We start from the raw sequence: 27388 nt of genomic DNA, 5'->3' as shown, positions 1-27388 counted from the left end.
AGATTTTGCCCATCGGTTTCTTCCACTGGATCGTTTTGGGAACTCATCTTTTTTAAAAAAAGTTACTAGTCTCTACGGGGATGGATCATAACAACCTTCTCTTTAAGGAGAACAACTCTCTCAATCTATCCATTTAACTGAAGTCCCTCATCCCATATAACCAAAGTCTGTCCTCCCTGGAACTATTCTTGCAAATCTTTCCTGCATCCTCTCATGCCTTCACAATCTTCCTAAAAAGTGTGGTGTCCAGATTGGGCACAATATTCGGCCAAACTAGTGTTTTGCAAAGGTTCACCGTAACTTACTTGCTCCTGTAATCTACGCCCCTATTTATAAAGCCCAGGATTCCATGTGCCATGTTAACCACTTTCTCAATCTGCCCTGCTACATTCCACAATTTATGCACATATACCCCTAGGTCCCTCTGCTCCTGCATCTCTTTTAGAACTGTATCCTTTATTTTACATTGCCTCTCCTCATTCTCCCTACCAAAATCTATTATGTCACTTTCTCTCGTTTTAGTCATTAGTCAGGTAAAGACAGCACCTAATCCATTTGCCAGTCCAGTCAACATTACTTTTGTCTGCCCTGAAAGTGTACAAAAATTGTGGTTAGTTGTTCTTGGTCTACAAGAACCTGCAGCCCAAATTAGCTTTAAAATGCACCTTGGACAAGCAATGAATGGCGAGTCATTTTAGATTTTGTACTAATAGATTTAACATCTCATTCCAATCCACATTTGTCCAAGTGACTGCAAATTTTGTCCAGGATTATTATTTCTAAACTGGAAAATTTAATCGTCTTTACTTCCAATTTCCACTTCTTTTATGTGTTTACATGGTCTACCTCAGACTCTTCTCTTCCGTTCCTTGTCTTCTCGGTCTCCATTCCTGGGGATAGGATATAAGCCCATCCGGTGGGTTTAATATGCTACCACAGCTACCATGACCACACTTCGTCACAATCCACTTCCTGTAAGGACTCTATTTCATTCTACCAGTTCCTCCATCTCTGTCACATCTGTTCATATGATGCAAAATTCCATACCAGCGCATCTGATATTCTTACTTTTTCCTCAAACGAAGATTTGCTCTGACCCCATGATTGTCAGGGCCCTTGAATGTGCCCATTCTATTTTATGTACCTCTGCTCTCACCCGTTCCCCTCCCTCCCAGAACCACAACATGATTCCCATTGCCCTCACCTTTGACCCCATCAGCCTCCCTAATCCATTGATTTCCACTGAGGCCACCACAAAACGCATCTTCCCCTCCCCTCCCTTTCAGCTTTCCAAAAGGGACTGTTCCCTCTGAAATAGTTTGGTCCGCTCCTCAGTCACCTTAACACACCCTCCCTTTCCTTAGCACCTTTTCCAGGCAAGTGCAAGAGATTCAACACATGCCCTTTTACCTCCTCCCTTGTCACTGTCCAAGACTCCAAACACTCCTTCCAAGTAATTTACTTGTACTTTTTCAGTTTAGTATATACACTGTTCATGATGTGGTCTTCTCTACACAGGGAAGACCAAACACACTGGGTGAATGCTTTATGGAATACCTCCACTCAGTTCACAAATGTGACCCCAAGCTTTCAGTCATCTGTCATTTTAATTCTCACTCTGATCTTTCTGTCCTTGGCCTGGTACAGTATTCCAATGAAGTTCAACGCAAGCTTAAAGAAAGGCACATTTGACTGGACACTTTATAGCCTTCTGGATTCAATACTGAGTTTAACAATTTTAGATAATTCCCACTGCTTACATGATGATTTGCTTTTTTCTCTCATTTGCCTCTATTTCCTTTACTTTGAATTTGGAGGACAACTATTCAGGATCCTGCCATTCACACCTCTTTTGTTTCTTTACCACTCTTTACCACTCCATTACCACTCTTTTTGGCCTTGCACCATGAAACCTTTTGTCATTTAACTTCTCCTGCCTTCCACCCCATCAGAGATCTTCTCCTTTGCTCTTCTTCCCACACTCCATTTCACATGCTCAAAACACTTTTAACTTTTCCCAGTTCTGGTGAAAGGTCATCAACCTGAAACATTAACACCGATTTTCCCTTCATAGATGCTGCCAGACCTGCTGAGTATTTCCAACATTTTCTGATTTTATTCCAGCAGTGCCTCCTTCCTCATTGGGCCAAAACCATACTGTGCAAGAAAGTTCTCCAGAACACACTTCAGGAACTCTTCCCTCGACACTATTACTATCTGGGTCTATATTTGGATAATGAAAATGCTTTTTTAAAAAATTCATTTCTGGATGTGGGCATCGCTAGCTAGGCCACCATTTATTGCCCATCCCTAATTACCCTTCAGAAGGTGGTAGTGAGCTGCCTTCTTGAACCACTGCAGTCCATGTGGTGTAGGTACACCCAGTGCTGTTAGGGAGGGACTTCCAGGATTTTGACCGAGCGACAGTGAAAGAACAGTGATGTAGTTCCAAGTCAGGTTGGTGAGTGACTTGGAGGGGAACTTCCAGGTGGTGATGTCCTCTTGTATCTTCTGCCCATGTCCTTCTAGATGGTAGTGGTCGTAGGTTTGGAAGGTGCTGCCTAAGGAGGCTAGGTGAGTTCCTACGATGCATCTTGTAGATAGTACATACTGCTGCCACCGTGCATTGGTGGTGGAGAGAGTGAATGTTTGCGGAAGGGGTGCCAATCAAGCGGGCTGCTCTTGTCCTGGATGGTGTCAAGCTTCTTGAGTGATATTGGAGCTGCATTCATCAAGGCAAGTGGGGAGTATTCCATCACACTCCTGACTTGTGCCTTGTAGATAGTGGACAGGCTTTGGGGAGTCAGGAGGTGAGTTACCCACTGCAGGATTCCTAGCCTCAGACCTGTTCTTGTAGCCATAGTATTTATATGGCTAGTGCATTTCAGTTTCTGGTCAACTGTCTTGAAGAGATATTAATGTGTATAATGTTACTGGAATTTAAAAAAAAAATAGAATTCTAGTGGGTTCTGTATTTAGGTGTCTGTCTTGGTGTATGTTTGAATTGGATTAAAGCCAGCTAGTCCAGGTGCTTTGAGGTATAGTACTTCTGAGATGGTAACTGGGTGAACAGTAAGGAGGACAGTAAGGTAAAGCGTTAATTTGCATTTGTTGAATAAACTGTTCAAGACTCTGGGTAAAATCTTGCACCTAGCTAGAAGAAGCCAAACAATATGTTTATTTTTTCAGCTTACTAATCAAATTGGTGCTATGAAAGGGGTTTTATTGTTAAAAGAGCTTAAGTTCAAAAGACCTAGTGATACAATGGAAAATTTATATTCGAAGGGAAAGCTAGGTATATAAAAAAGGAGTTTGTTTGTGCAGGGCATTTAAGACCTAACCAGCCTGTAAGTCTCCAACCACCTTGCGAAGGAACCTCCTTTGGAGTTCGTATGATTAAATGTGCTTTGCCTGGTGTCTATTTAAAGTCTATGGGTAGAATTTTCTGTGTGTCGGGCAGACGGGCCTGACCCAATCGCTGGCGGGCGTGGAGCCGATCGTCGGCAATGATCGGGGCCGCGCTGCCATTTTATATGGACGGGCCAATTAAGGCCCGCCCAGCGTGACGTCCACCGGGAAGCGCTATGTGCTCCCTGTGCGGGCAGGGGGGGAAATCCCCAAAATCGACAGTGCGCTCTTTCGCGCCTACACACGAAAGAGCACACTCATCTCCCCGAGGCTAAGTGCAGCCTCAGGGAGATCGCCTCGACTTTTAAAAATAATAAAAATAGAAAAAAAAAAAATTCCCTTACATGTCCCCTCATGTGACAATGTCACATGAGTTGGGACATGTTCATAATTTACGGAACAACTTTATTACAATTTTTAAAACCCTACATGAAACCTTATCCCGCCGCTGGATGAGGTTTCATGTTTTCTCTATTTGCCGCCAGGGCTCCTGGCCAACTCACCAACTTTAAGGTTGGACAGGCAGGTCCTTCAATTGCTTAATTGATCCTGTCAATGGCCTCAAGTGGCCATTGACAAGTTGGCGGGCCCACAGCTGATTTTGCTGCGACCCCGCCTTCCTGAAAATTTAAATGGGACGGGTTGACGTCGGGCGTTCCGCCCAACGTCATCCCGTGTCATTTTACACGTCGGCAAGAGGGCCCCGACCCCTGCTCGCGAACAGCAAAATTCTACCCAATGGGTTACTATTGCCTTAGTGAAGATTTATCTGGGGTGGTTAATTTGGGGATTTGTTAAAAAGTTATTATAGTAATAATGTGTAGTCATGTGTATGTGTTTAATTTGTTGTTAAATTAATAAATGTTTAATTTAGTTTTATATAAAAACCACAAGACTCGGTGCTCTTATTCCTTCTGAATTCAAAGTCTGCATCTCGAAATTACAAATTGCAAAAATGGATTATGACAGTTGTTTCAAGTTTCCCTCTGGGATTTGAACAACTCAGTCTTTACCATCGGCCAAGTCGTAATAACTGGGGGCTCTTGGCAGGATATATTTGTAATTCCTTGATTGGTTTGGAATTGATGAATCTTAAGGTTACAAGTATGAGAAGCACTTTGAATTCAGGAGTTGGTGAGGTTTTTTAGAAGTGGTGCGACTGCAAAAATGGTTATATCCATGGCAAAGTCTTACTTGGAAGTAGAAGACATAACTCTGGGTTACGAAAAGTAACCAAGAGTAAGTCGACAGAGTTGGCAGATAAATTATAATTGGGGTTACTTGCGGGGGCTAGGAAATCAGATATAATTGAAGTGATAGTGCAGCATTTGAAATTGGAAGGAATACCTGAGAGATAGAGTTCTCCAAGGGGAATGGGCTCAGATTCAGTTGCAAATGAAAACGATTGAATTGGAAGAAAAAGAAAGAGACACAGCATTCAAAAGGGAACAGGCAGAAAGGCAGGAGATAGAAGGAAAACAGGAAAGGGAATGAGAAATTGTGAAGATAGAGAGGGAGGAAAGAGAAAGAGAGAGACAGAAAATTCCAACTGAAAATGTTGGCAGTTAAAAAAGAGATGCCAGGAGGTGAGAAAGGACTTATCTCCAGAGTAGAATCCAGTGGGGAGATGTTTAAATTTGTACAAGCTCTTCCAAAGTTTGAGGAAAAATATATTGAAGCATTCTTTATTTCATTTGAGAAGATAGCTAAACAGATGAAATTGCCACAGGAAAACTGGACATTATTGTTACAGTCCAGGTTGGTGGGTACAGCACATGAGGAATACGTTTCGCTATCTGAGGAGGTATCGGTGAATTATGATGTGGAAAACAAAGGCTATTCTGATCGCATATGAGTTGGTTCCTGAGCCATACAGGCAGAAATTTAGGAATATGAGGAAACAGCCCTGGCAAACTTTATTGAGTTTGAAAGAGTAAAACAAAGTAATTTTGACCGGTGGGTACAGGAACTAAAAATAGAGACAACATATGCAGCTCTCAGAGAAATAATTCTTTTGGAAGAATATAAAGACTCAATCCCTTCGGTAATGCGAACTCATGTGGAGGAACAGAGGGTTGTTTCCATAAGTCAAGCAGCAGAGATAACTGATGATTATGAGTTAGTTCATAGAGCTAAACCTTTTTGACATCACCCTTTTAAATCGGAAAAGGGTAGAAAATGGGAAGATGAAAGGGAGGTGGGTAGTCAGGGAAGAGGAGTAGCTGGAAATTCCCAGCAAGTTTTTTCTCAGAATAAAAATGGGAGGTGCTGAAGGTAGAAGTGACATTAGAAAAGTGATGTGTTTTCATTGTAATAAAATGGGGCATGCGAAATCAGTACATTGGAAATTACTGGGAAAATCTGTTGGAATTATTGAAGTGCAGAAAAGTTCTGGAAGTAAAAGTACTGTGGGTTCTGAAGTTCAGGCACAGGAGAAAACAGTGGTTTGTGTATAGGTAAAACAGGGAGAATCAATGATAGGGAAAGAAGTGGGAATGTGTTCACAGTTTACCCAAGAGAATTCTGAGGAGCAAGCTGCAGAAATGTTTAAAGACTTTGTACGTGAAGGGAAAGTCTTTTCATGTGTACAGGGTGGAGTAGGTAAAGTTGTTAAAATTTTAAGAGACACAGGGGCTAGTCAATCCTTAATGTTGTGGGATAGTGATATTTGTTGTTCAGAGGGAGAATTGCAGGAGCAGGTGATCATAAGTGAGGTTCATGGAGATGCTAAATCTATTCCATTGTGGAAGATAAATTTAAAGACTAAATGGAAAGTTGGCGAAGTTATTGTTGGAATAGTGGAAAAATTGCCCATTGCAGGGGTTCAATTTATTCTGGTTAATGATATAGCTGGATTACAAATGTGGGTGATGCCTATGGTAGTTGAACAGCCTGTAGAAGTGTTTTCAACAGAGGTGTTACAGAAGGAGCATCCTGGATTGTTTCCAGATTGTGTGATAATGAGATCAAAAGCTCATCGGGTAGAACAAGAAAAACAAGAAGGGCAGGTAGTTCAAAAGCAGGAAGGTGTTGAAATCTAATTAGCTGGCATTGTGTTTAATAACACTGTAAAAGAAGAGACAGGAGAGAACAATTCAGCTGAACTGTTTAACTCAAGGCAGTTAATTAAGTTGCAGCATCAGGATTTGCAATTCAAACAGTTGTATCAGAAAGCTTACTCAAAAAAAGAGGCAAAATGTATTCCAGTATGTTATTACCTTAAGCGCGATATTTTAATGAGAAAATGGAGGCCAGATCATGTTTCAGCAAATGAAAGCTGGAGGGAGGTATATCAGATTATTATCCCATTAGGGTATAAAAATGAGATTCTGAGGATTGCTCATGAAATTCCATTGGGGGGACATTTAGGAATTAGAAAGATACAGACAAAAGTGCAGAAACATTTTTATTGGCCAGGATTACAAAGGGATGTAGTCAACTTCTGTAGAATATGTCACCCATGTCAGGCTATAGGGAAACCACAAGCAGTGATTAAGCCGGCACCTTTAATCCCAACATCAGCATTTGAAGAACCTTTTACTAAGGTCATGAATGATTATATAGGACCCCTCCCTAAGACTAAAAGCGGAAATCAGTACTTACTGACAACAATGAGTGTGTCTACCAGGTTTCCTGAAGTGATGCCTTTAAGAAATATTACAACTAAGAAGATTGTGAAGGAGTTAACTAAAGTTTTTACAAGATATGGTTTACCTAAGGAAATATAATCAGATCAGGGTTCAAATTTTATGTCACAACTGTTTAAGGAAATAATGAACAGTTTTGGGGATAAAACAATTTAAGTCAACAGCTTATCATCCAGAGTCACAAGGGGCTTTGGAAAGATGGCATCAAACTTTAAAAACTATGATGAACATGTACTGTCAGGATTATTCACAGGATTGGGATGGAGGAATTCCATTCTTGTTATTTGCCATTAAAGACACTCCGAATGTAACGACTGGTTTTAGCCCTTTTGAACTAGTTTATGGTAATGAAGTAAGGGGACCACTGAAATTGATTTATGAGAATTTGATGGGTCAAAATTCAGAAACTACTGTCCTGGATTATGTATCAAACTTCATAGAGAGATTGGGCAGAGCATTTGAGTTGGCTAGGGAACATTTAAAGATATCACAGCAAGTGATGAAAGTGAAGGCAGATGAGAAAGCTAAAACTTTCAGTTTTGTTGCTGGAGAAAAAGTGCTAGTTCTGTTACCAGTACTGAGTGACTCATTAAAGGCAAGCTTTAGTGGACCTTACAGGATTGAAAAGAAATTGAGAGAAGTAAATTATTTAATAAATACTCCGGATAGAAGAATGAAGCAGAGGATGTGTCATGTAAATATGCTTAAAAATACTTTGACAGGGAAGAGGGACAAAAAGAGGTATTAGTGATGGTCGTTGATGAGAAAGAGGTGGTAGTGCAGGACTCTGAAATTGATTTTCCTCTAATCTAATTGGATAATGAGGGGGTACTTGAAAATTTAAATGTAATATTGAGTTACCTTCCAGACAAGTGTCAAAGTGATTTGGAAAAGCCATTGCAGTCACGCAAATCTATTTGTGGGAATAAGTTGAGGAGGATGGATTTAGCTTTACATGATGTGTCTGTACAAATTTCATCTTCAATAAAGCAACATCTTTATAGATTAAATCCAGCAAAGTTATCATAAGTACAGAAATAAATTGATTTCATGCTTCAGAATGATATCAATGAGTCTAGTTGCAGGAACTTGAGTTCGCCTATTGTACTGATACCGAAACCGGATGAAACACAAAGACTGTGTGCGGACTATCGAAAGGTGAATGAGGTGATAAAAGCGGATTCTTATCCTATACCATGGTTGGAAGATTGCATTGAGAAAGTGGGACAATCAAAATTTATCATAAAGATTGACTTACTAAGAGGATATTGGCAAGTACTGTTATTGGAGAGAGCAAAGGAGATATTGGCTTTTGTGACGCAAAATGGACTACATCAGTTTGAAGTCATGCCATTTGGTATGAAGAATGCACCTGCGACATTTCAAAGACTAACAAACAACTTAATTGCAGGTCTAAGCAATTGTGCCGTTTATATTGTTAACTTAATAGTTTTCAGTCAGATGTCAGAGCATCTGGAAGAATTATTTTCTCGATTACAAGAAGCTAATTTGATGATGAACTTGGCTAAAAGTGAATTTGCAAAAGTGCAAGTTACATATCTAGGCCATATCACTGGACATGGTAAGGTGGCTCAAATGTGAAAGTCAAGGCTATCGTGGATTTCCCAGTGCCTACTACAAAACAAGAAGTTTTGAGATTTCTGGGCATGTTTGGGTTTTACCGGAAATTTGTACCAAATTTTAGCAGTGTGGTTACTCCACTGACTGAACTATTAAAAAAGAACAAGAAGTTTCAATGGGCACTGGAGTATCAGAAGGCATTTGATAGTTTGAAAACTGTATTAACTACGACACCAGTTTTGGCAGTACCCAATTACGTCAAGCAATTTAAGTTGGCTGTTGATGCAAGCGACATAGGAAACTTGAAGTATAGGAAGTGCAGAAAGAAATTGATTTCATGTTTCAAAATGATATTGAATCTAGTTGCAGGAACTTGAGTTCGCCTATTGTACTGGTAGTGAAACCAGATGAAACATAAAGACTGTGTGCGGACTATTGAAAGGTGAATGAGGTGACAAAAGCGGGTTCCTATCCTATACCACGATTGGAAGATTGCAGACTTCGTACTATTACAAGAAGATTACACTGGAATTGAAAAATCAATCGGATATTTTTTCATGGAGGTTGAATGCACAGCAGAGAAGATATTCAACGATCGAAAAGGAGACATCGGGTTTGGTGTTAGCGTTGCAGCATTTTGACATCTATGTGGCAAACAATTCATCAGAAACAATTGTTTATAAAGACCGCAATCCTTTAAAGTTTCTGGACAAATTTTGAGGCAAAAGTGTAAAGTATTCAGATGGAGTTTATTACTGCAGCCATTTAATCTACAGATAATACATGTCGCTGGATGAGAGAATCTGAATGCAGATGTGTTATCAAGAGTTTGAAGCTTAAAGGGAAAATTGGTCATTTTAAAACCTGGACACTGAACTGGAATGATTTCTGCTGATACCAAGGACTTGTGTATATATATTGTTATGTTAATGTATGCATCTGGTAATGTAATAGTGTAATAAGTATAGGAGATAGTGTAAGATGGGTTATTATAAATGAAGCTGTCTTATGACGGGGTTCATTTTTCGATAGGGAGGGGGATATCATGAAGAGATATTAATGTGTATAATGTTACTGGAAATTATTTTTTAAAATATAATTCTAGTGGGGGTCTGTGTCTGGGTGTGTATCTGAATTGGATTAAAGCCAGCTAGTCTGGGTGCTTTGATGTGTAGTAGTTTTGAGTTGTTAATTGGGTGAACAGTAAGGAGAACAGTAAGGTAAAGTGTTCATTTGCATTTGTTGAATAAACCATTCATGATTGCGGGTAAAATCTTGCACCAGCTAGCAGAAGCCAAACAATGTGTTTATTTTTTCAGCTTACTACTAAAATTGATGCCATGAAAGGGGTTTTATTGTTAGAAGAACTGAAGTTCAAAAGACCTAGTGATACAATGGAAAATTTACATTCAAAGGGAAAGCTAGATATATAAAGAAAGCAGTTTGTGTGTAGGGTAGAGGCATTTAAGACCTAACCAGCCTGTATGTCTCCAACCAGCTTGCGAAGGAACCTCCTTTGGAATTTGTAAGGTCAAATGTGCTTTGCCTGGTGTTTATTTAAAGTCTAGGGGTTACTGTTGCCTTAATGGAGATTTACCTGGGAGTGGTTAATTTCGGGATGTGTTAAAAAGTTATTATAGTAGTAACCTGCGGTCATGTGCATGTGTTTAATTTGTTGTTAAACTTATAAATGTTTAATTTAGTTTTATATAAAAACCATGAGACTCAGTGGTCTTATTCCTATGGAATTCAAGTCTGCATCTCGAAATTACAAATTACAAAAATGGATTATGACAGTTGTTTCAAGTTTCCCTCTGGGACTTAAGCAACTCAGATTTTACCATTGGCTGTGTCATAATATTAATGGTAAGCCCCTGGATGTTGATAGTGGGGGATTCAGTGAAGGTAATACCATTGAATGTCAAGGGGCAATGGTTAGATTCTCTCTTGTTGGATATGGGCATTGCCTAGCACTTGTGTGGCGTGAATGTTACTTGCCACTTGTCAGCCCAAGCCTGGATATTGTCCAGGTCTTGCTGCATTTGGGCACGAACTGCTTCAGTATCTGAGGAGGTCACGAATGGCGCTGAACATTGTGCAATCATCAGCAAACATCCCCACTTCTGACCTTATGATGGAAGGAAGGCCATTGATTAAGCAGCTGAAAATGGTTGGGCCTAGGACACTACACTGAGGAACTTCTGCAGTGCTGTCCTAATACTGAGATGATTGATCTCCAACAACCACAGTATTTATGTAGCTGTTCTGTGGCTAATTATAACTACACTGTAGTTTTGGCCCCTCACTTTAAACCCAGTTTTATCTTTTATTTTTTTCTATCTGGCTCTCTTGAAGGCCATGAATTCCAGTACAAGGCACTCATTCATATATAGGACTAGAGTATTAGCAGATTATTAACTAAAGGCTTAACCAGGTTAACTATTCTAATGCTTTTGTAGCTTCCTCTCATCTTGCCCTCTCCATAAACTTGAATTCATCCAAAACTCTACTGCCTATATCCTAACTTGCATCAAGCCCTAGATGTTCGCCCATCCTTTGTGCTCGCTGACCTACATTAGTTCCTGGTTCTGTTAAGTCTCGATTATAAAATTCTCATTCTTGATTTTGTGATGAAGGTATAATAAGTTTCATAATGTTTTTCTGGCTTATTATGGAGTAGGTTTATGGGGAAGGTACGGCTGGGTCTGTCTGTGTGATTTAATTACATTTGGAGTCACGTAGACTGCAAGCTTGGAATCATCAAAAGAAGCTAGGTGCTTGACAAGCTGATGAGCAAACATGGATGCTGGCTTAGGATGCAAGGTGTGAAGGGAATTTACATTTTTAGATAAATGAAGGGGTTATTTGGATTTCAAAGGGATCTTAGTCTGTTTCCAACTAGCCAGATAAGCTAGGCTAAGGAATGTGTTTATTTTTCCCAAAGGTTACTGACAATCTTGGCAACAAGAAAGTTTTTGTATATTATGAGGAAGATACAGTTTCAAAGACATATGGAACAATAGAATTTACATATTAAAAAGAGAGAAACATGTGTAAAGGAGAATGAAAGGCTATGTGTCAGAAGGCCATATAAAATCTAACAGGAGTATATGAAATAGCCTTACTGAAGCCTCCAGCCATGTGTGCTATATAACGAAACTGAAGTTGGGGAAAAGCCATTTGGAATTCCACTGTCAAGTGGGTATTGTGTTAACTTGCTGATTCTGTTTTAAATCTAAAATCTATTTTGGACTGTTGCCTTAAAGGGAGTGTATAACTGGGAGTCAGGTTAATTAGGAATTTTAGGATGTGTTATAGTAGTAAGTAATTATAGTCTTATGTATGTGCTTGAAGTCTTTTACTTTTTTATTAAGTATTTTAATGTAATATTTAAAATCGCTAAAGGTCTTGTTGGACTTATTACTTCTGAATTCAGTGCACACATCTTCTCGTAATAAATACAAATTGCAAAACCGTTGTGATAGTGTGACCAAGTTTCCCTTGTGATCCGCCTGGCACACATCATCTGCCACGTCATAACAATTTCAAATCCCACCATGCTTGCCCCTCCATATATATATATATAAAGGGATCCCTCCAGCCCTACAATCCTCCAAGATCTCTGCATTCCTCCAATTCTAGCCACTTGCACATTCCTTGAATTTTATCACTCTACTAGTGGCAACCGTGCCTTCAGTTGCCTGGGCTCTAAATTATGGAATACCCTCCTTCAGGATGTTTCTTAAAACCTGCCTGTCACTTGTCCAAATATCTCCTTACATAACTCAGTCAAATGCTGTTTGATAATGCTCCTGTAAAGCGCCATAGGTCTCTTTACAATGTTAAAGGTGCTATATAAATGAAAGTTATTATTGTTTTGCTCATCTAACATTAACACCTACACATTGCAGAAAAGATGATGAGATTGCAGAAACCATGACTAATTTTTGATTTCCCCTCCCTAGCTTAGAGGCACTTGATGTTGTTATTTCCTGTGGGGGGGATGGCGGTTAGTTGCCAGAACACATAACCAGTATTTCTTTAGCTTCCTCAGCTGGGCTACCCTGTTATGTACATAGGAAAAAGGTTGCAGTCATCCTATAATAAATATTGGCAGACAAAGGCTAATATCCAGTCATGGCATTGCAGTTCACCATCGTCACCCCAGCTAATATCAGGGCTTAGCAATGACCAAGGATCAGCTTATATTTCACCTCTCTCCTAACTATACTTCAGTTCTGCCGAAGGGTCATGAGGACTCGAAACGTCAACTGTTTTCTTCTCCACCGATGCTGCCAGACCTGCTGAGTTTTTCCAGGTAATTCTGTTTTTGTTTCAAACATTGGACATCCTTGATCTGTATAACTCCAAACCACAGTGCATTTAACCACAGAACATCAGGAGAACCCAGTGGCAAATAAGGTGGGTCCCTAGTCTGTGCAGGATAAGTTACCCTCACCTAGAGACCTTGATGGGGACTCCCTAACAACAGTGGGGATGTACCTGCACCACATGGGCTGCATCAGCAGTTTGAGGAGGCAGTTCATCACCTTCTCAAGGGCAATTAGGCATAAGCAATAAATGCTGGGTCTTGCCAGCCAGTGATGCCCATATCCCAAGAATAAATAAAATAAATTAGACTTCATGTTTCACGACAGGGATGGGAACATTTTGACAAATTCCTGCTCCAGATCGCTATCCTGCTGAGAAACATCTGAGGCTCATTGATTGACGATAGGCTGCCCATATTTATTGATGAAGGATGATCATTTGGGGAATAAGGACCCCAGAGGGCTGCAAAGAAAGTTCTTACGTACATTATATTTACACCATCAAGGCGAAGACAAACTAATTGGAGCAGAGGTACACGCTCCAAATCAAATGATTGAACTTACTGAGCAGTTGATGGCATTAATCTGATAATGGCAGGGAGTGTGACTGGGGTGACTACTAGATTTATCAGAGGCGTTGGGTTGGGTGGCTGACTGCACTGTACATACCCTCGCCGGTTGCTGCTGGGTTGTCGGGGTCTCCATCCGCGATGTTACACTCAGCTTCTCCCCCATAGGCGAACTCCAGTCCGATAGAGCCGCACTCGCTGTCCTCTTCCTCCCCGCACTCCTCCAGCCCCAGCCTGCTCATTCTAGCGCAGCTTTCCCGAGCAAGCCTTTGGTCAGCTTTACTGTTACTGTTCTTCACTGTCACCCGATAGTGAGAAACCATTGATGAACTTTCACCTCTTCAGAAAACATCCGGTGTCAGAACCAAGAGACAGAGAGTATCTTTCCAACAGGCAACTGCAGCCAGTCTTCCTTCTACACGTTACCGCTTCGCTGGCTCCAGTTTTAATCATTTGCGGATGATTGTGTTTTAAAACCAAATTGTGCAGCTGCAGGACAAAATATCTTTGTCACATTTTAATAACCTCTCCCGTGAAGTATTGCTGAATACATACAGTCTGCTGTAGTGATCGTTACTGTCTCCACCTGATTGTTTTTTTTCTGACTAGCCAGGGATGAAATTGCTTTTTTTTAAAAAAAAAACATTTTGCTCTGGGTGTGGGCGATGCTGGCAAAGTTGTGTGCAGCACTTTAGCATGTTTTTCTGTATTGAATATACTGTATATGCTTCTTCTTTCATCCGTGCCATGTTATTATTGTAAGTGATTATTTCTCTTCAGGTGTTGTCTTCTCTCCTTTAAATCCACTGTAATCACCCCTCTCAAAAAAGCCTTGAATCCCGCCCCCTTGCAATTACTGTCCCATCTCCAACCTCCCTTTCCTCTCCAAAGTCCTAGAACATGCTGTCACCTCCCAAATCTGTTCCCTTTCCTGGAACTCCATGTCTGAATCAGTCCACTCAGGTTTCCATCCCTGCCACTGTACCAAAACAGCTCTTATCAAAGTCACAAATGATATCCTGCGTGACTGTGACTAAGACAAATTCCACCCCCCACCCCCACCTCATCCTTCTTGACCTGTCTGCAGCCTTTGACATGGTTGAGCACACCATCCTCCAACACTGCTCCATTGTTTTCCAGTTGGGTGGGACAGGTCTCACGTGATTCCATTCTTTTCTATCTAATCATCACCAGAGTATCACTAGTAATAGCTTCTCTTCCTGCTCCTGCATCCTAACCTCTGGTGTTCCCCACCTGGCCAAGAATCTATCTTTGACCCCCTCCTATTCCTCATCTATATGCTGTCCCTTCCAGCTCTACCTCACTATCACCTCTCTCGACTACTCCACTGTTGCTAAATTATCAGACTGTTTATCGAATATACTGTACTGGATGAGCAGAAATTTCCACCAATTAAATATTGTGAAGACTGAAGCAATTGTTTTCGGACCCCACTCCAAACTTCGTTCACTAACGACTGACTCCATCCCTCCCTGGCAGATTAAGCCAGTCCATTCACAGACCTTCACATCACTTTGATTGTTCATAAAAACATAGAAATTAGGAGCAGGAGTAGGCCATTTGGCCCTGTTCTGCCATTCATTATGATCATGGCTGATTATCCAACTCAATAGCCTGCTCCTGCTTTTTATCAGGAAGGATGTTCTTGCTAAAGAGGGAGTGCAGCGAAGGTTTACCCGACTGATTCCTGGGATGGCGGGATTGACATATGAGGAGAGATTGAGTCGGTTAGGATTATATTTGCTGGAGTTCAGAAGAATGAGGGGGGATCTCATAGAAACCTATAAAATTCTAACAGGACTAGACAGTGTAGATGCAGGAAGGATGTTCCCGATGGTGGGAGAGTCCACCAGGGGTCACAGTCTAAGGGTACGGGGTAGACCATTTAGGACTGAGATGAGGAGAAATTTCTTCACCCAGAGAGTGGTGAGCCTGTGGAATTCGCATCTCTGCATCCTCCTCACAGCTCACCCTCCCACCCAACTTTTCATGCCATCACTAAGACCGCCCATTTCCACCTCTGCAACATCGCTCGATTTTGCCCCTGTCTCAGGTCTTCTGCTACTGAAATCCTTCCTCAGATAAGGAGACCAAAACTGCACACAATATTCCAGGTGTGGTCTCACCAAGGCCCTGTATAATTGCAGCAAGACATCCCTACTCCTGTACTTGAATCCTCTCACTATGAAGGCCAACATACCATTTGCCTTCTTTACCGCCTGCTGCATCTGTATGCTTACCTTCAGCGACTGGTGTACAAGGACACCCAGGACTCGTTGCACATTCCCCTCTCTCAATTTATAGCCATTCAGGTAATAATCTGCCTTCCTGTTTTTGCTACCAAAGTGGATAACCTCACATTTATCCACATTATACTGCATCTGCCATGCATTTTCCCACTCACTCAGCTTGTCCAAATCACCCTGAAGCATCTCTGCATCCTCCTCACAGCTCACCCTCCCACCCAACTTTTCATGCCATCACTAAGACCGCCCATTTCCACCTCTGCAACATCGCTCGATTTTGCCCCTGTCTCAGGTCTTCTGCTACTGAAATCCTCATCCATGCCTTTGTTTCCTCTGGACTCAACTTTTCCAATGTACTTCTGGTCACCCACATTCTACCCTCCATAAGTTTGAGGTAATCCAAAACTCTGTTATCCATGGTCTTAACTTGCAGCAAGTCCCATTCTCCTGTCACCCCCAAGCTTGCTGATCTCCATTGGCTCCTGGCCAAGGAAGGACTTGATTTTAAAGTTCTCATCCTTGTTTTCAAATCCTCCTATTGTCTTGCCCCTTCCTTTCTCCATAATCTCCTCCAAACCCACAAACCTCCAAAATATCCATGCTCCTCCAAATCTGGCCTCGTATATTCTCAATTATGATTGCTCCACCATTGGTGGCTGCGCCTCCAGTTGCCAGGCTGCATGCTCTGGAATTCCCTCCCTACGCCTCTCTGCCTCTTGACCTCACTTTTCTATTCCATCACACTCCTGATTTGTGCCTTATAGATGGTGGACAGGCTTTTGGGAGTCAGGAGGTGAATCACTCACCACAGGATTCCTAGCCTCTGACCTGCTCTTGTAGCCGTAGTATTTATATAGCTAGTGCATTTCAGTTTCTGATCAATGGTAACCCCTAGGATGTTGATAGTGAGGGATTCAGTGATGGTAATACCATTGAATGTCAAGGAGCGATAGTTAGATTCTCTCTTGTTGGAGATGGTCATTGCCTGGCACTTGTGTGGTGAGAATGTTAATTGCCACTTATCAGCTCAAGTCTGAATGTTGTCCAAGTCTCATTGTATATGGGCATGGACAGCTTCAGTATCTGTGGAGTTGTGAATGGTGCTGAATAAGGCTGTAATGAGGTCAGGAGATGAGTGGCCCTGGCAGAACCCAAACTGGGCGCCAGTGAGCAGGTTATTGCTGAGTAAGTGGAGCTTGATAGCACTGTCGACAACACCTTCCATCACTTTGCTGATGATTGAGAGTAGATTGTTAGAACGGTAATTGGCCGGGTTGGATTTGTTCTGCTGTTTGTGTACAGAACATACCTCGCCAATTTTTCACATTGCTGGGTAGATGCCAGTGTTGTAGCTGTACTGGAACAGCTTGTCTAGGGGCATGGCAAGTTCTGGAACACAAGTCTTTAGCACTATTGCCCGAATTTTCTCAGGGCCTATAGCCTTTGCAGTATCCAGTGCCTTCAGCCCTTTCTTGATGTCGCATGGAGTGAATCAAATTGGTTGAAGACTGACATATGTGATGCTGCAGATCTTGGGAGGAGGCTGAGGTGGATCATCCACTCGGCACTTCTGGCTGAAGATAGTTGCAAATGATTCAGCCTTGTCTTTTGCAATGATGTGTTGGGCTCCCCTATCATTGAGGACAGGGATATTGGTGGAGCCTCCTCCTCCTCCAGTGAGTTGTTTATTTGACCACTACCCATTCACTTTAGGGTGATTCTCATAATGGCAAACTCCAGAGGCCTTTCCAAGTACCTGACCTCTGTAGGAGTTAGTGTTTGCCAATCCTCCAGTATTGTCTTGGATGCCCCAGGATTAAAGATTAGTCTCCGGACACTGCTGCAACTAACCTTGTGGAAATGTTACTGGGACATTAAAAAATAATTATTTTCATCATTTTCTTTAAATAGTTTAGTTTCTTAGTTATAAAGGTACTGGAGATGCAGGTAAAACATGGTTAGATGAGGTGTGAGCTCATGCAATGAAACCTCAGGAATATATTCAACTGGAATTGGAAGCCTGAGTGGGGATTTTAAAAAGGCAAAACACAGAATGCTGGAGATACACAGGAGATAAATTGGCAATTGAAAAAGAGAGGCTATTATTTGATATGGCCAGGACACATCTTTATTCTGCTGATTTTTCAGAGACTGGTCATCAGTTTTGTGTTTGCAGCGTTTTCTGACGTTGCTTCACCTCTGCAGGACAGGGTGGCAGCATAAGGGCATCAGCCCCAGGGAGTTCTGCCAACACCAGCATAATGTTACCACCAAATATACCTTCCCCTCTCCTCCGTCAGCATTCTGAAGAGACCGTTCCCTCCGCAACACCCTGGTCCACTCCAACACCCCAACACCTTATCTCCTTCCTATGGCACCTTCCCTTGCAATCGCAGGAGGTGTAATATCTGCCCCTTTACCTTCTCCCACCTCATTGTCCAAGGCCCCAAACAGCCCTTCCAGTTGAAGCAGCAATTTACTTGTACTTCTTTCAATTGAGTCTACTGTATTTGCTGTTCACAATGTGGTTTCTTCTACATTGGGCAGACCAAATACAGCCTGGATGACCACTTCAGCATGACCCTGACTTTCCTGTCACTTGCCATTTCAATTCACCATCTTGCTCTCATGCTCATATTTCTGTCCTCGGCCTGCTACAATGTTCCAGTGAAGCCCAAAGCAAACTTGATGAACAGCACCTCATCTAGTTACTTAACGGCCTTCTGGACTGAACGTTGTTTTAATCAATTTCAAACGATGATCTCTGTCCTCCATTTTGAATTTTTTTTCTCCTAAGTGCCAGCCTGTATCTTGTTCTTATGTTTTTGCTTTCAGAAAGCGCTGACCTTTATTCAGCTGGTAACACATTCTATTTTGCTTTCAGACACTGCTAACCTTTATCATTTGTCATTTAATCTCCCCACCCTCTAACCTATCCCTGACCTCTTTTGTTCCACCCTTTTTCAATAGCATAAAACCCATCACATCCCTAACTCCAAGATAAAAACAAAAAACTACTGCGGATGCTGGAAATCCAAAACAAAAACAGAAATACCTGGAAAAACTCAGCAGGTCTGGCAGCATCGGTGGAGAAGAAAAGAGTCGACGTTTCGAGTCCTCACGACCCTTCAACAGAATTCTGTTGAAGGGTCGTGAGGACTCGAAACGTCGACTCTTTTCTTCTCCACCGATGCTGCCAGACCTGCTGAGACATCCCTAACTCCTTTCAGTTCTGAAGAAGTCATATTGGACTTCTTGAAACATTCATTTTGTTTCTCTCTCCACAGATAATGCCAGTCTGGTTGGGTTTTTTCAGAAATTTCTGTTTTTACATCAGCCCCAGGGGCTGCACAGGGTCAGCAATGCTGAGCTGCAGTGTCAGGGTCTCAACCCAGGGGTCGCTCAGGGACAGTGGGGCTGAGCTGCAGATCAGGGTCTCAAACCAAGGGTTGCTCAGGGACAGCGGGGCTGAGCTGCAGTGACCGGCTGTGGGCTCCAGGGGTCGCTCAGGGACAGTGGGGCTGAGCTGCAGTGACAGAGGGTGGGCTCCAGGGGTCGCACAGTGGACAGCGGGGCTGAGCTGCAGTGACAGGCTGTGGGCTCCAGGGGTCGCTCAGGGACAGTGGGGCTGAGCTGCAGTGACAGAGTGTGGGCTCCAGGGGTCGCACAGGGACAGCGGGGCTGAGCTGCAGTGACAGAGTGTGGGCTCCAGGGGTCGCACGGGGACAGCGGCGCTGCTGGAGTTTGCTGTGATTATTGTGCAAGCAGCGAGGCTCAATCTGCGCAGCAGGAAAGTAGGGAGCAACAATAAAAACTGCAGCTTCTCACAAACTGGCTGATCAGTGAATGTTTGGGAGAGGGAGCAAAAACATAGGACATTTTTTTCACTCCCAGGTAAGTTGCCGGTTTTTTTTTTGGGTTACTTCTGGCTTTGCGGAAAGTTTGTGTTCCAGTCGCTTGCACGAAGTTGCTATTTCCCAAGTGCGTTATCGCACTCGCTCTCCCAGTGCAGGTTTTGTTGGCCTTTCCCGATGTGTAATTGCTGGGTTATTTGAGAGCTTCTACTTACCTGTTTTATGAAGGTGTGTGTGTGCGAGAGAGAGAGACAGAAACTGGGTCCGCCGACAGTTTCAGGGAAATATCTTGGTCAGTTACCAGTAGGGAAAGGGGGCTGGCCCCACACACACAGGTAAAGAGCCCGGGCTGGCTCCAGGTGAGGGGTTTGTGACTCCTGGAACATACTGGACCCTGTGGGAGATGCTCCACTGATCTCAGGGAGCCCGGGACTGGAGACCTGGACCTGATGTTTAATAAGTCTGCAGTAAGTCTCTGCTCTTACACATCCTGAAGTTTGGGATTTGCTGCTGACTCGTTAATTTCGGCGTAATCGAAACGGATTCTTAGCGAAAGAACAGTGATGGTCAGCGGCATTTTTTTTCTTCTTGGTCGAACTTGAACATCAAAATGCAAATGGTTAAGTTAAACGCCGTGACAGCTACATCGTTGCTGGAACTTTTTTGTTTTCGGTGCTTTGTTCAATCCGGATGAAACATTGCCATAAAAGTATAGGTGTAACCATGGGTACCAGGCATCATTTGTCACAAAGGTTAAACTTTGCCTTCGACTTTCCAAAAAAAAAATCAGATCAATTAAAGTGAGATCCAATTAAGGGCGCAAATTGGGTTCAAACTGTCCGAACTAAAAATGTATTCAACAATTAGTGCCTTGAAGCATTAACAAAAAACGATCAGCATGTTCTCCATTATCGGAGGTCCCACAACTAAGTTTTGGCACCAAGGTTAAAATCAACAAATTCCTGGGGAGAAATGATGTTTACCCCCGGATTCCAAGTCTGGTGATGAAATCTTAAAAAACATTCCCGAGGGAGTGAATGCAGGAGGAAATGCCACTGGAAATAGCGTGCACTTGTATAGCGCCTTTTAAGTATAGAAAATATTTCGGGCTGGTGTCCGGGTGTTTAAAAAAAAACATTAATACTGTGCCCAAGGAGAGACTGGGAGGTGTGCAGAGAATTAAAAAAAAGCTGTTTGAAGAAATAGGTTGTAAAGAGGGTCTTAAAGGCGGAGAGGGAGGCAGCAGAATTTAGGGAGGGAATTCCAGGAATCCAGAATGGCCCCTGGTAAGTTAGTGGAGGCCAGGTGGCTGGAAGCTAATAAGGGGGTGCAATAATTCAGAGGTCTGCCTTGTTTTAAATCATAAAAGACTCTGATGCTCTTGTGCACCTCCCCCCGCCCCCAGCCCAATTTACAGCAGAAGATCAGAAAACCTCTTTGGAAATTCGCTTTCTTCTGCATCAAGTAATACTTTTTTTTAAAAAAAGTGCTTTGGGTTTGTAGGAAGTGTGGCCTCACGCGTGGAGCTATTTATTCAAAGCATAAGAACAAGCACCTGTAGCATCCAAGTTATAATTTGGTAGGGGTGGGGCTTATTTATTCATTTGCTCTCGAGGTCTGTGCTGGATTGGCAAGGCCACATTTATTGCCCAACCCTCATTGCCCTGAGAAGGCACTGATAGTCAATTTTCTCCTTGAATAACTACAGTCCTTGCGCTAGTGCTAGGTGGAGAATTCCAGGATGTTGACCCAGGAACAGTGATAGGCAAGTCAGCATAATGTTATGGCATGTAAGAAAACTCTTAACCACCTTCCCAATACTGTTACGTTCCCTCTCCAGTATACTGCATATTTTTAAGTGAAAATTGTACATTTCTTTTAGATATAAGTTGGATCCTGTGAGCTTAAATGTCTATTGTCATGCTTTAATGTAAATTTTTCTTCAATGTAAATTCCCTGTTCAATCATCTAATTGTTAGCCTGATATGTCACTTGAAGTTGTCGGAAGAAAGTGGAAGTATGAGATTGTGATGAATGGGGTGGTTGGCAATTATTTATTTTTCTCATTCATGTTCACCTGTTTTGACCTTCGGTCCATTAACTTGTGACTGCAAACAATTTGTGATTTTTTTTTTCCCTGCCCTGAACCTGTCTAATATTCAATAGGATAAGGAGAATAGTCTATGGATACGGATGAGATACAGGTTATACTATGCAAGTGTGGATCAGCACAATGTTGAACCACACTGGAATGTTAGTGGGAAGTGGGCTTGCGAGCCCAATTTGATTTGTGCTGAATGCCAATATCAGGAGTGTTCCAAGCAGAGGTCGGAATCTTCTGTGTCACTTTAATGATCAGTTATGGAGCAGCCCTGATACAGGGCTGTGAGCAGGACCTGCAGTATAGAGGTTTGCCACACAGAAGGAAGTTATTTGGCCCAAAACAAAAACAGAATTACCTGGAAAAACTCAGCAGGTCTGGCAGCATCGGCAGAGAAGAAAAGAGTTGACGTTTTGAGTCCTCATGACCCTTCAACAGAACTGAGTAATATGTTATTTGGCCTGTTGTATCAGTGTGAGCCCTTTTCTAGAACAATCCAAAACTAATCTCACGACACTGCTTCCTTCCCCAGCGCCCTGGGTCAACTACTTCAAATACTTATCCGCTTGTTTTCCTAAAAGATGCAACAGCTTCAGGATCAACCAATTCCCCTAGCAAAGTCTTCCATCTTGCAACCTTTGGAGTAAAGGAATTTATTCTAGCCTCTTTTAGTAAGAGTTATATTGTGTGGGAGACCAATAGCACTAATTGGCAGCTCTTAAGAAGCCACAGGATGGCTGATGTGGAAAATTTGAAAAATGTCATGCTGATTAATTTCGAGTGCTTTTCTGAAGTTGGGCTGAGGTTTGTTGCTGGGGCAGAGTATATAAAGCTTTTCTCTTTCTCTGGCTATGTTATACCTGATTTGGGAGAGCTTGGTGCTGACACTGGGTGCTTGAAAGGGGAAGATTTCTATTCCTCAGCACTGATCTCTTTCATCTTGATGAGCAAATGAAAAATAAACTCTCGGTAAATTATTTAATCCAACAATTGTGAATTAGTAATGATATTTTATTCACTTTCATAATATTCTAACCGATATATTTTTAAAGTATTCTGTGCATAGTCTGATAGATGGCTACTAATTAGCTACATGATAGTAATTCCATTGAGCAGCCTGAAATCATTATCAACAGCCGGGGCAAAGTTTGAGCTGTTAGTTCATGAATATTAGTGGGACTATGAAATTCAGCTAAAATCTGGACTAAGACTGTTCTTCTTCATGCATAACTGACTGATTTTTTTAAAGAACGATTTTTTTAAAGAACATTTTTTAAATTTATAAACTTGTATGAATAAGTAAAAATGAAAGCTGGCACAGACCGGCCTCCTGTGGTGCTGAAATTTCTATGATGTCGAAACTGGTTCAGAGGAATTTCTAGACAAAAAGAGACCAGGAGCCACTCGGTTTGCCTTCTACCATCCTGCTAGCCACATGATGCAATAATGCACTGCTTGACTGATTGTAGCAAACAATCTTCATCAATTAGTCTACAAAAGATCCAAACACGAGGAGAGGATATCTCCCAGCGGTGATAAGATTTGGAATTGGCCCAAAGTCACCTGTTCCTCCCAAACACTCTATGCCTCAAAGTACTCATAGCAGATCTCAAAATACCATTTTTGCCAATACTGATGATGTTTGTCATGTTAACAGAATTCTATTGCCGGCATATTTTCTGCAAATTATGCAATGCTCATCTTCTCCCTACAGTGTTTATTATCAAAAATACAAAAATAGCTACTTATTATCCACATTTTTCTTAGGTTCTAGCTCAGATGAGGTTAACATAGACATAATATACAGGTGGTGTAACAACAAACTTGCCATTGACAAAGGGTCGGATTTTTGTGGAGTCAGGCTGACTCCAGAGACCTTTAAACCTGATGGGTGGGACCCAGATGCAGAAGCCCCAACCACCGTTTCCAACAGATCCCATTTTTGCCAGCAGGGGAAAGGAGATGGGGCGTGAATTTCACAGGCGGAAAACCTGAATTCAGGGCCTTTGAAATTAGTGCTGAATTCATACAGACCCCGTATTCACTGTTTCAAGGGATGACACAAAGATTGGTCGGGTGGTTAACAGTGAAGTTGAGTGCCTTGGGCTACAGGAAGATATAGACGGGATGGTCAAATGGGCACATAAGTGGCAGATGGAATTTAACCCTGAAAAGTGTGAGGTGATACACTTTGGAAGGAGTAATTTGTCATTGAAGTATTCAATGAATGAAATGACACTAGGAAGTTCTGAGGAACAAAGGGACCTTGGCATGTGTGTCCATAGATCTCTGAAGGCGGAGGGGCATGTTAGTGGGGTGGTGAAAAAGGCATATGGGACACTTGCCTTTATCAATCGAGCCATAGATTACAATAGATCATACAATAGATTACATAGATTAAGGAGGTCATGTTGGAGTTGTATAGAAGCTTGGTGAGGCCACAGCTGGAGTACCGTGTGCAGTTCTGGTCGCCACATTATAGGAAGGGTGTGATTGCACTGGAGTGGATGCAGAGGAGATTCACCAGGATGTTGCCTGGGATGAAACATTTAAGTTATGAAGAGAGGTTGGATAGACTTGGGTTGTTTTCGTTGGAGCAGAGAAGACTGAGGGGTTACCTGATCGAGGTGTACAAGATTATGAGGGGCATGGACAGGGTGGATAGGGAGCAGCTTAGTTGACCCTTAGTTGAAGGGTCAGTCACAAGGGGACACAAGTTCAAGGTGAGGGGCAGGAGGTTTAGGGGGGTTGTGAGGAAAAACTTTTTTACCCAGACGGTGGTGATGGTCTGGAATGTGCTGCCAGGGAGGGTGGTGGAGGCGGGTTGCCTCACATCCTTTAAAAAGTACCTGGATGAGCACTTGGCACGTCATAACATTCAAGGCTATGGGCTAAGTGCTGGTAAATGGGATTAGGTAGGTAGGTCAGGTGTTTCTCACATGTCGGTGCAGACTAGATGGGCCGAAGGGCCTCTTCTGCACTCTGTGATTCTGTGAAGGGGTGTCACAAATTGATGGAGTAGACACAAATGCTCTTGAAGAACAAAGAAGGTCTGTTTAAGTGTCATGATCTGAAGTCTTTTAAATCCCCTAATTTTTAAACTTTAAAAAACTGGCTTAAGCTGTCAGAGTTTTTAAAAAAAACACCATTTGCTGGACTGCTTTGATTTTTAAAAAATCTTTTTTTATTATTCGATTGACAGGTCACGTTAGAATAAACCATGACCACCTGTTTCACAGTTTCTTTGTTGACATTTTCCAAGGGCTGTTATCACAGTTAAGGTCATTATGAATGCTTGGCGAAATTTCAAAATCTACAAAAGCACTTGGATGAGTTCACAGTTTGATATTTTAAAGAGGCTGTTAAAGGATTACATGTCTTTGTGGGTACTGAACAGAAGTTTGTTTTTACCAGAGATTGAACATTTGAGGGGATTTAAAAGCTTCGAATGAGCTTCATGAATGGCAGTTTTTTCACTATTATGTGTGTATGAGTGGGAGCTGTGTTAAACCCATCTCCACATGGCCCATAGTCGATACTGGGTGAGTGGCTATGGAGGTAGCAAGAGTATAAGGGGGCATTGGGTGGGTGGGGGGGACATGAGTAGGTATGAGGGGCCATGGGCTTAATGAGGGCATGAATTGGCATGGTGGTATGGGGGGTGAGGGGGTACAAAGGGTGAGGGGTAGGGGGCTTAACAGCTTCTAAAACAACTTGGACAAAGTCCCAGTGGATTGAGCTGAGCCTTTTAACCAGCCCACCTCGGCATTCACCCACCCCTGAGGCTGCCTACAATCTGCTCATCGGGTTGGTTGGCCTGACCCAGAGCCGTTTGAAAATGGCGAGTGGGACCCGATTCTGGTAGTCGCCGCGCCATTCCCGGCACCAGCAGTTTTCAGTGACGCGGGCTAAACTGCGCGCTGCACTCCCCATCTGACTGGCTCAAGTGTGAGGATGGGCATCTCCTAGGCCCCCTGCAAATTTTGTGGAGCCGGGCCAACTTCTCCATCACTCATGGCTCATGAGTCATGAGGAATCATGAACCATAGTCTGGACTCCGGAACCTTTTGAAAGGTTAGTTCAAAAGGTCTTGGCTATGCCACCTCCATGCCCAAGATGGAACTGGATCAGCAGAAACAGATGACCAGACATCCAGTTCTCCACCTGGGTTCATTATGAAAGCTTTGCTGAGCTGCAAAACTCGCGTATTCATTAGCTCAGCAGCAGTTCTATTTGAACAAACTGAAGATGAGTGTTTACTTTGTTTGATTGACAGCTTTATGAACTTATAATTTATTCTTCCTGTGATTTTAAAAAAAAATATATGTATCAATGTTGTTTACCTGGACAAGATTGAGAGGTGTGAAATTAGGTGAAGCTCCTGTTAATGATACTCTAATGGGCCTGTCCGATTAACACTTTTATAGGGTTGTAGGAACTTTTCAAAGCCTATTTCTGAATGGCTGTTTTTTTTTCTCTCTCTTAGCATTTCAACGGTTGCCTTTGTACAGAACCAATGAGCCATATAATAATGTAGTGCCTACTGGGGGCATGGAGGCCATGGAGGGGGCACGAGGAGTGGGTGGGGTGGGATGAGAGTATGTGAGGGTTTGAGGGCCTAACTGCTTTTTAATACAACTGGGACAAAGTCGCAGAGGCCGAAACTGCGCCTTCCAATCAGCTCGCCTCGGCCACTGCCCACATGTGTGCCCGTTTGCTATCTGCTTCCGGCGTCGGTGGCCCCACTCTCTTCCACCCCTGCCTTCCCGGAGCAAAAATTGTGTATAACGGGACCCTTTAAACTGAGACGGGCCTGCTGAATCAGAAGGTGAACGCTCGAGCTACCCGGCTCGAGTGGAAGTCCAGCCCTCCATGTCAGCATATAGCATTCCCAGGTCAGGCACAGTGTAACCAGCTGCACAAAGCAAGGCTTCCTGTACACCTTGTCTAACACAGTGCCTCACCGCCAACCTCCGACAGCTTTTTCAACAACACCAGAGTACCATTTTGCAAGTACCTATGCGAGGTAAAATGATTCATGAACGTAACCATCAATTAGTTCCAAAATAGGAGCAGTTTTGTGATCCAAGCCTGTGTTACACACCCCAGTAAAAATCATTAGATTTTACGTAAGGCCCTCATTGACAGAGGAGACATTCGTCCTGTTGAACTCGGAGTTTATTAAGAGAAAAATCATCGTAGTATGAAAGAAGATTTTTCTTTTAAATTATAAATATCTAATTAGCTGGCATTTAGCACTCAGAAGCTGTTTTTCTTTTCTTCCAAAACTACAAATCAATCACCTTCTGACCTAAGTGATTAGAATTTCTTCCATCCTTTGCAAGGAGAGGACTTTTCTTTCGTATACTTTCTGCCTCATACTTCAACCAAGGAATTTGGGTGCCCTGGAAACGTAAATAAGTTAATTGGATAGGGATAAGATTAACTTTGACTAGCATCTGCTCCAGCCATAGCACTATGAAAAGGAGCAAATAGAGATGGCAGAGTAATATCTACGATTGAGTCAGCATTTTCCTACCGACCCACTTCTTTTCTCTTAAAGCTGTGGCATTAACCCTACTGCAGGTACTCGATCCAAGCAATGGTTCTGCTCTTCTTGTTGTCCCTAC

At 42.5% G+C, this 27388-nt stretch overlaps 2 protein-coding genes across 2 annotated transcripts in view; one reads left to right on the top strand and one right to left on the bottom strand.

Moving 5' to 3' along the window:
- The window catches only part of LOC144680891 (ras-related GTP-binding protein D-like), a 61589-nt gene extending 47690 nt beyond the window's left edge, over nucleotides 1-13899 (bottom strand). The window contains exon 1 of the mRNA XM_078542412.1: nucleotides 13637-13899. Within this exon, the coding sequence (XP_078398538.1) occupies nucleotides 13637-13859 (223 nt within the window). The 5' untranslated portion in view covers nucleotides 13860-13899. The remainder of the gene's footprint in view (nucleotides 1-13636) is intronic.
- A 5682-nt stretch (nucleotides 13900-19581) lies between these two features.
- The window catches only part of ankrd6b (ankyrin repeat domain 6b), a 219020-nt gene continuing 211213 nt past the window's right edge, over nucleotides 19582-27388 (top strand). The window contains exon 1 of the mRNA XM_078542411.1: nucleotides 19582-19708. The gene's annotated coding sequence lies outside the window, so the exon portion shown is untranslated. The remainder of the gene's footprint in view (nucleotides 19709-27388) is intronic.

This window comes from Cetorhinus maximus, chromosome 5, assembly GCF_964194155.1.
Source record: "Cetorhinus maximus chromosome 5, sCetMax3.hap1.1, whole genome shotgun sequence".
In the NCBI taxonomy this organism is placed as follows: domain Eukaryota; kingdom Metazoa; phylum Chordata; class Chondrichthyes; order Lamniformes; family Cetorhinidae; genus Cetorhinus; species Cetorhinus maximus.
This window is presented reverse-complemented; position numbering and strand designations above follow the sequence as displayed.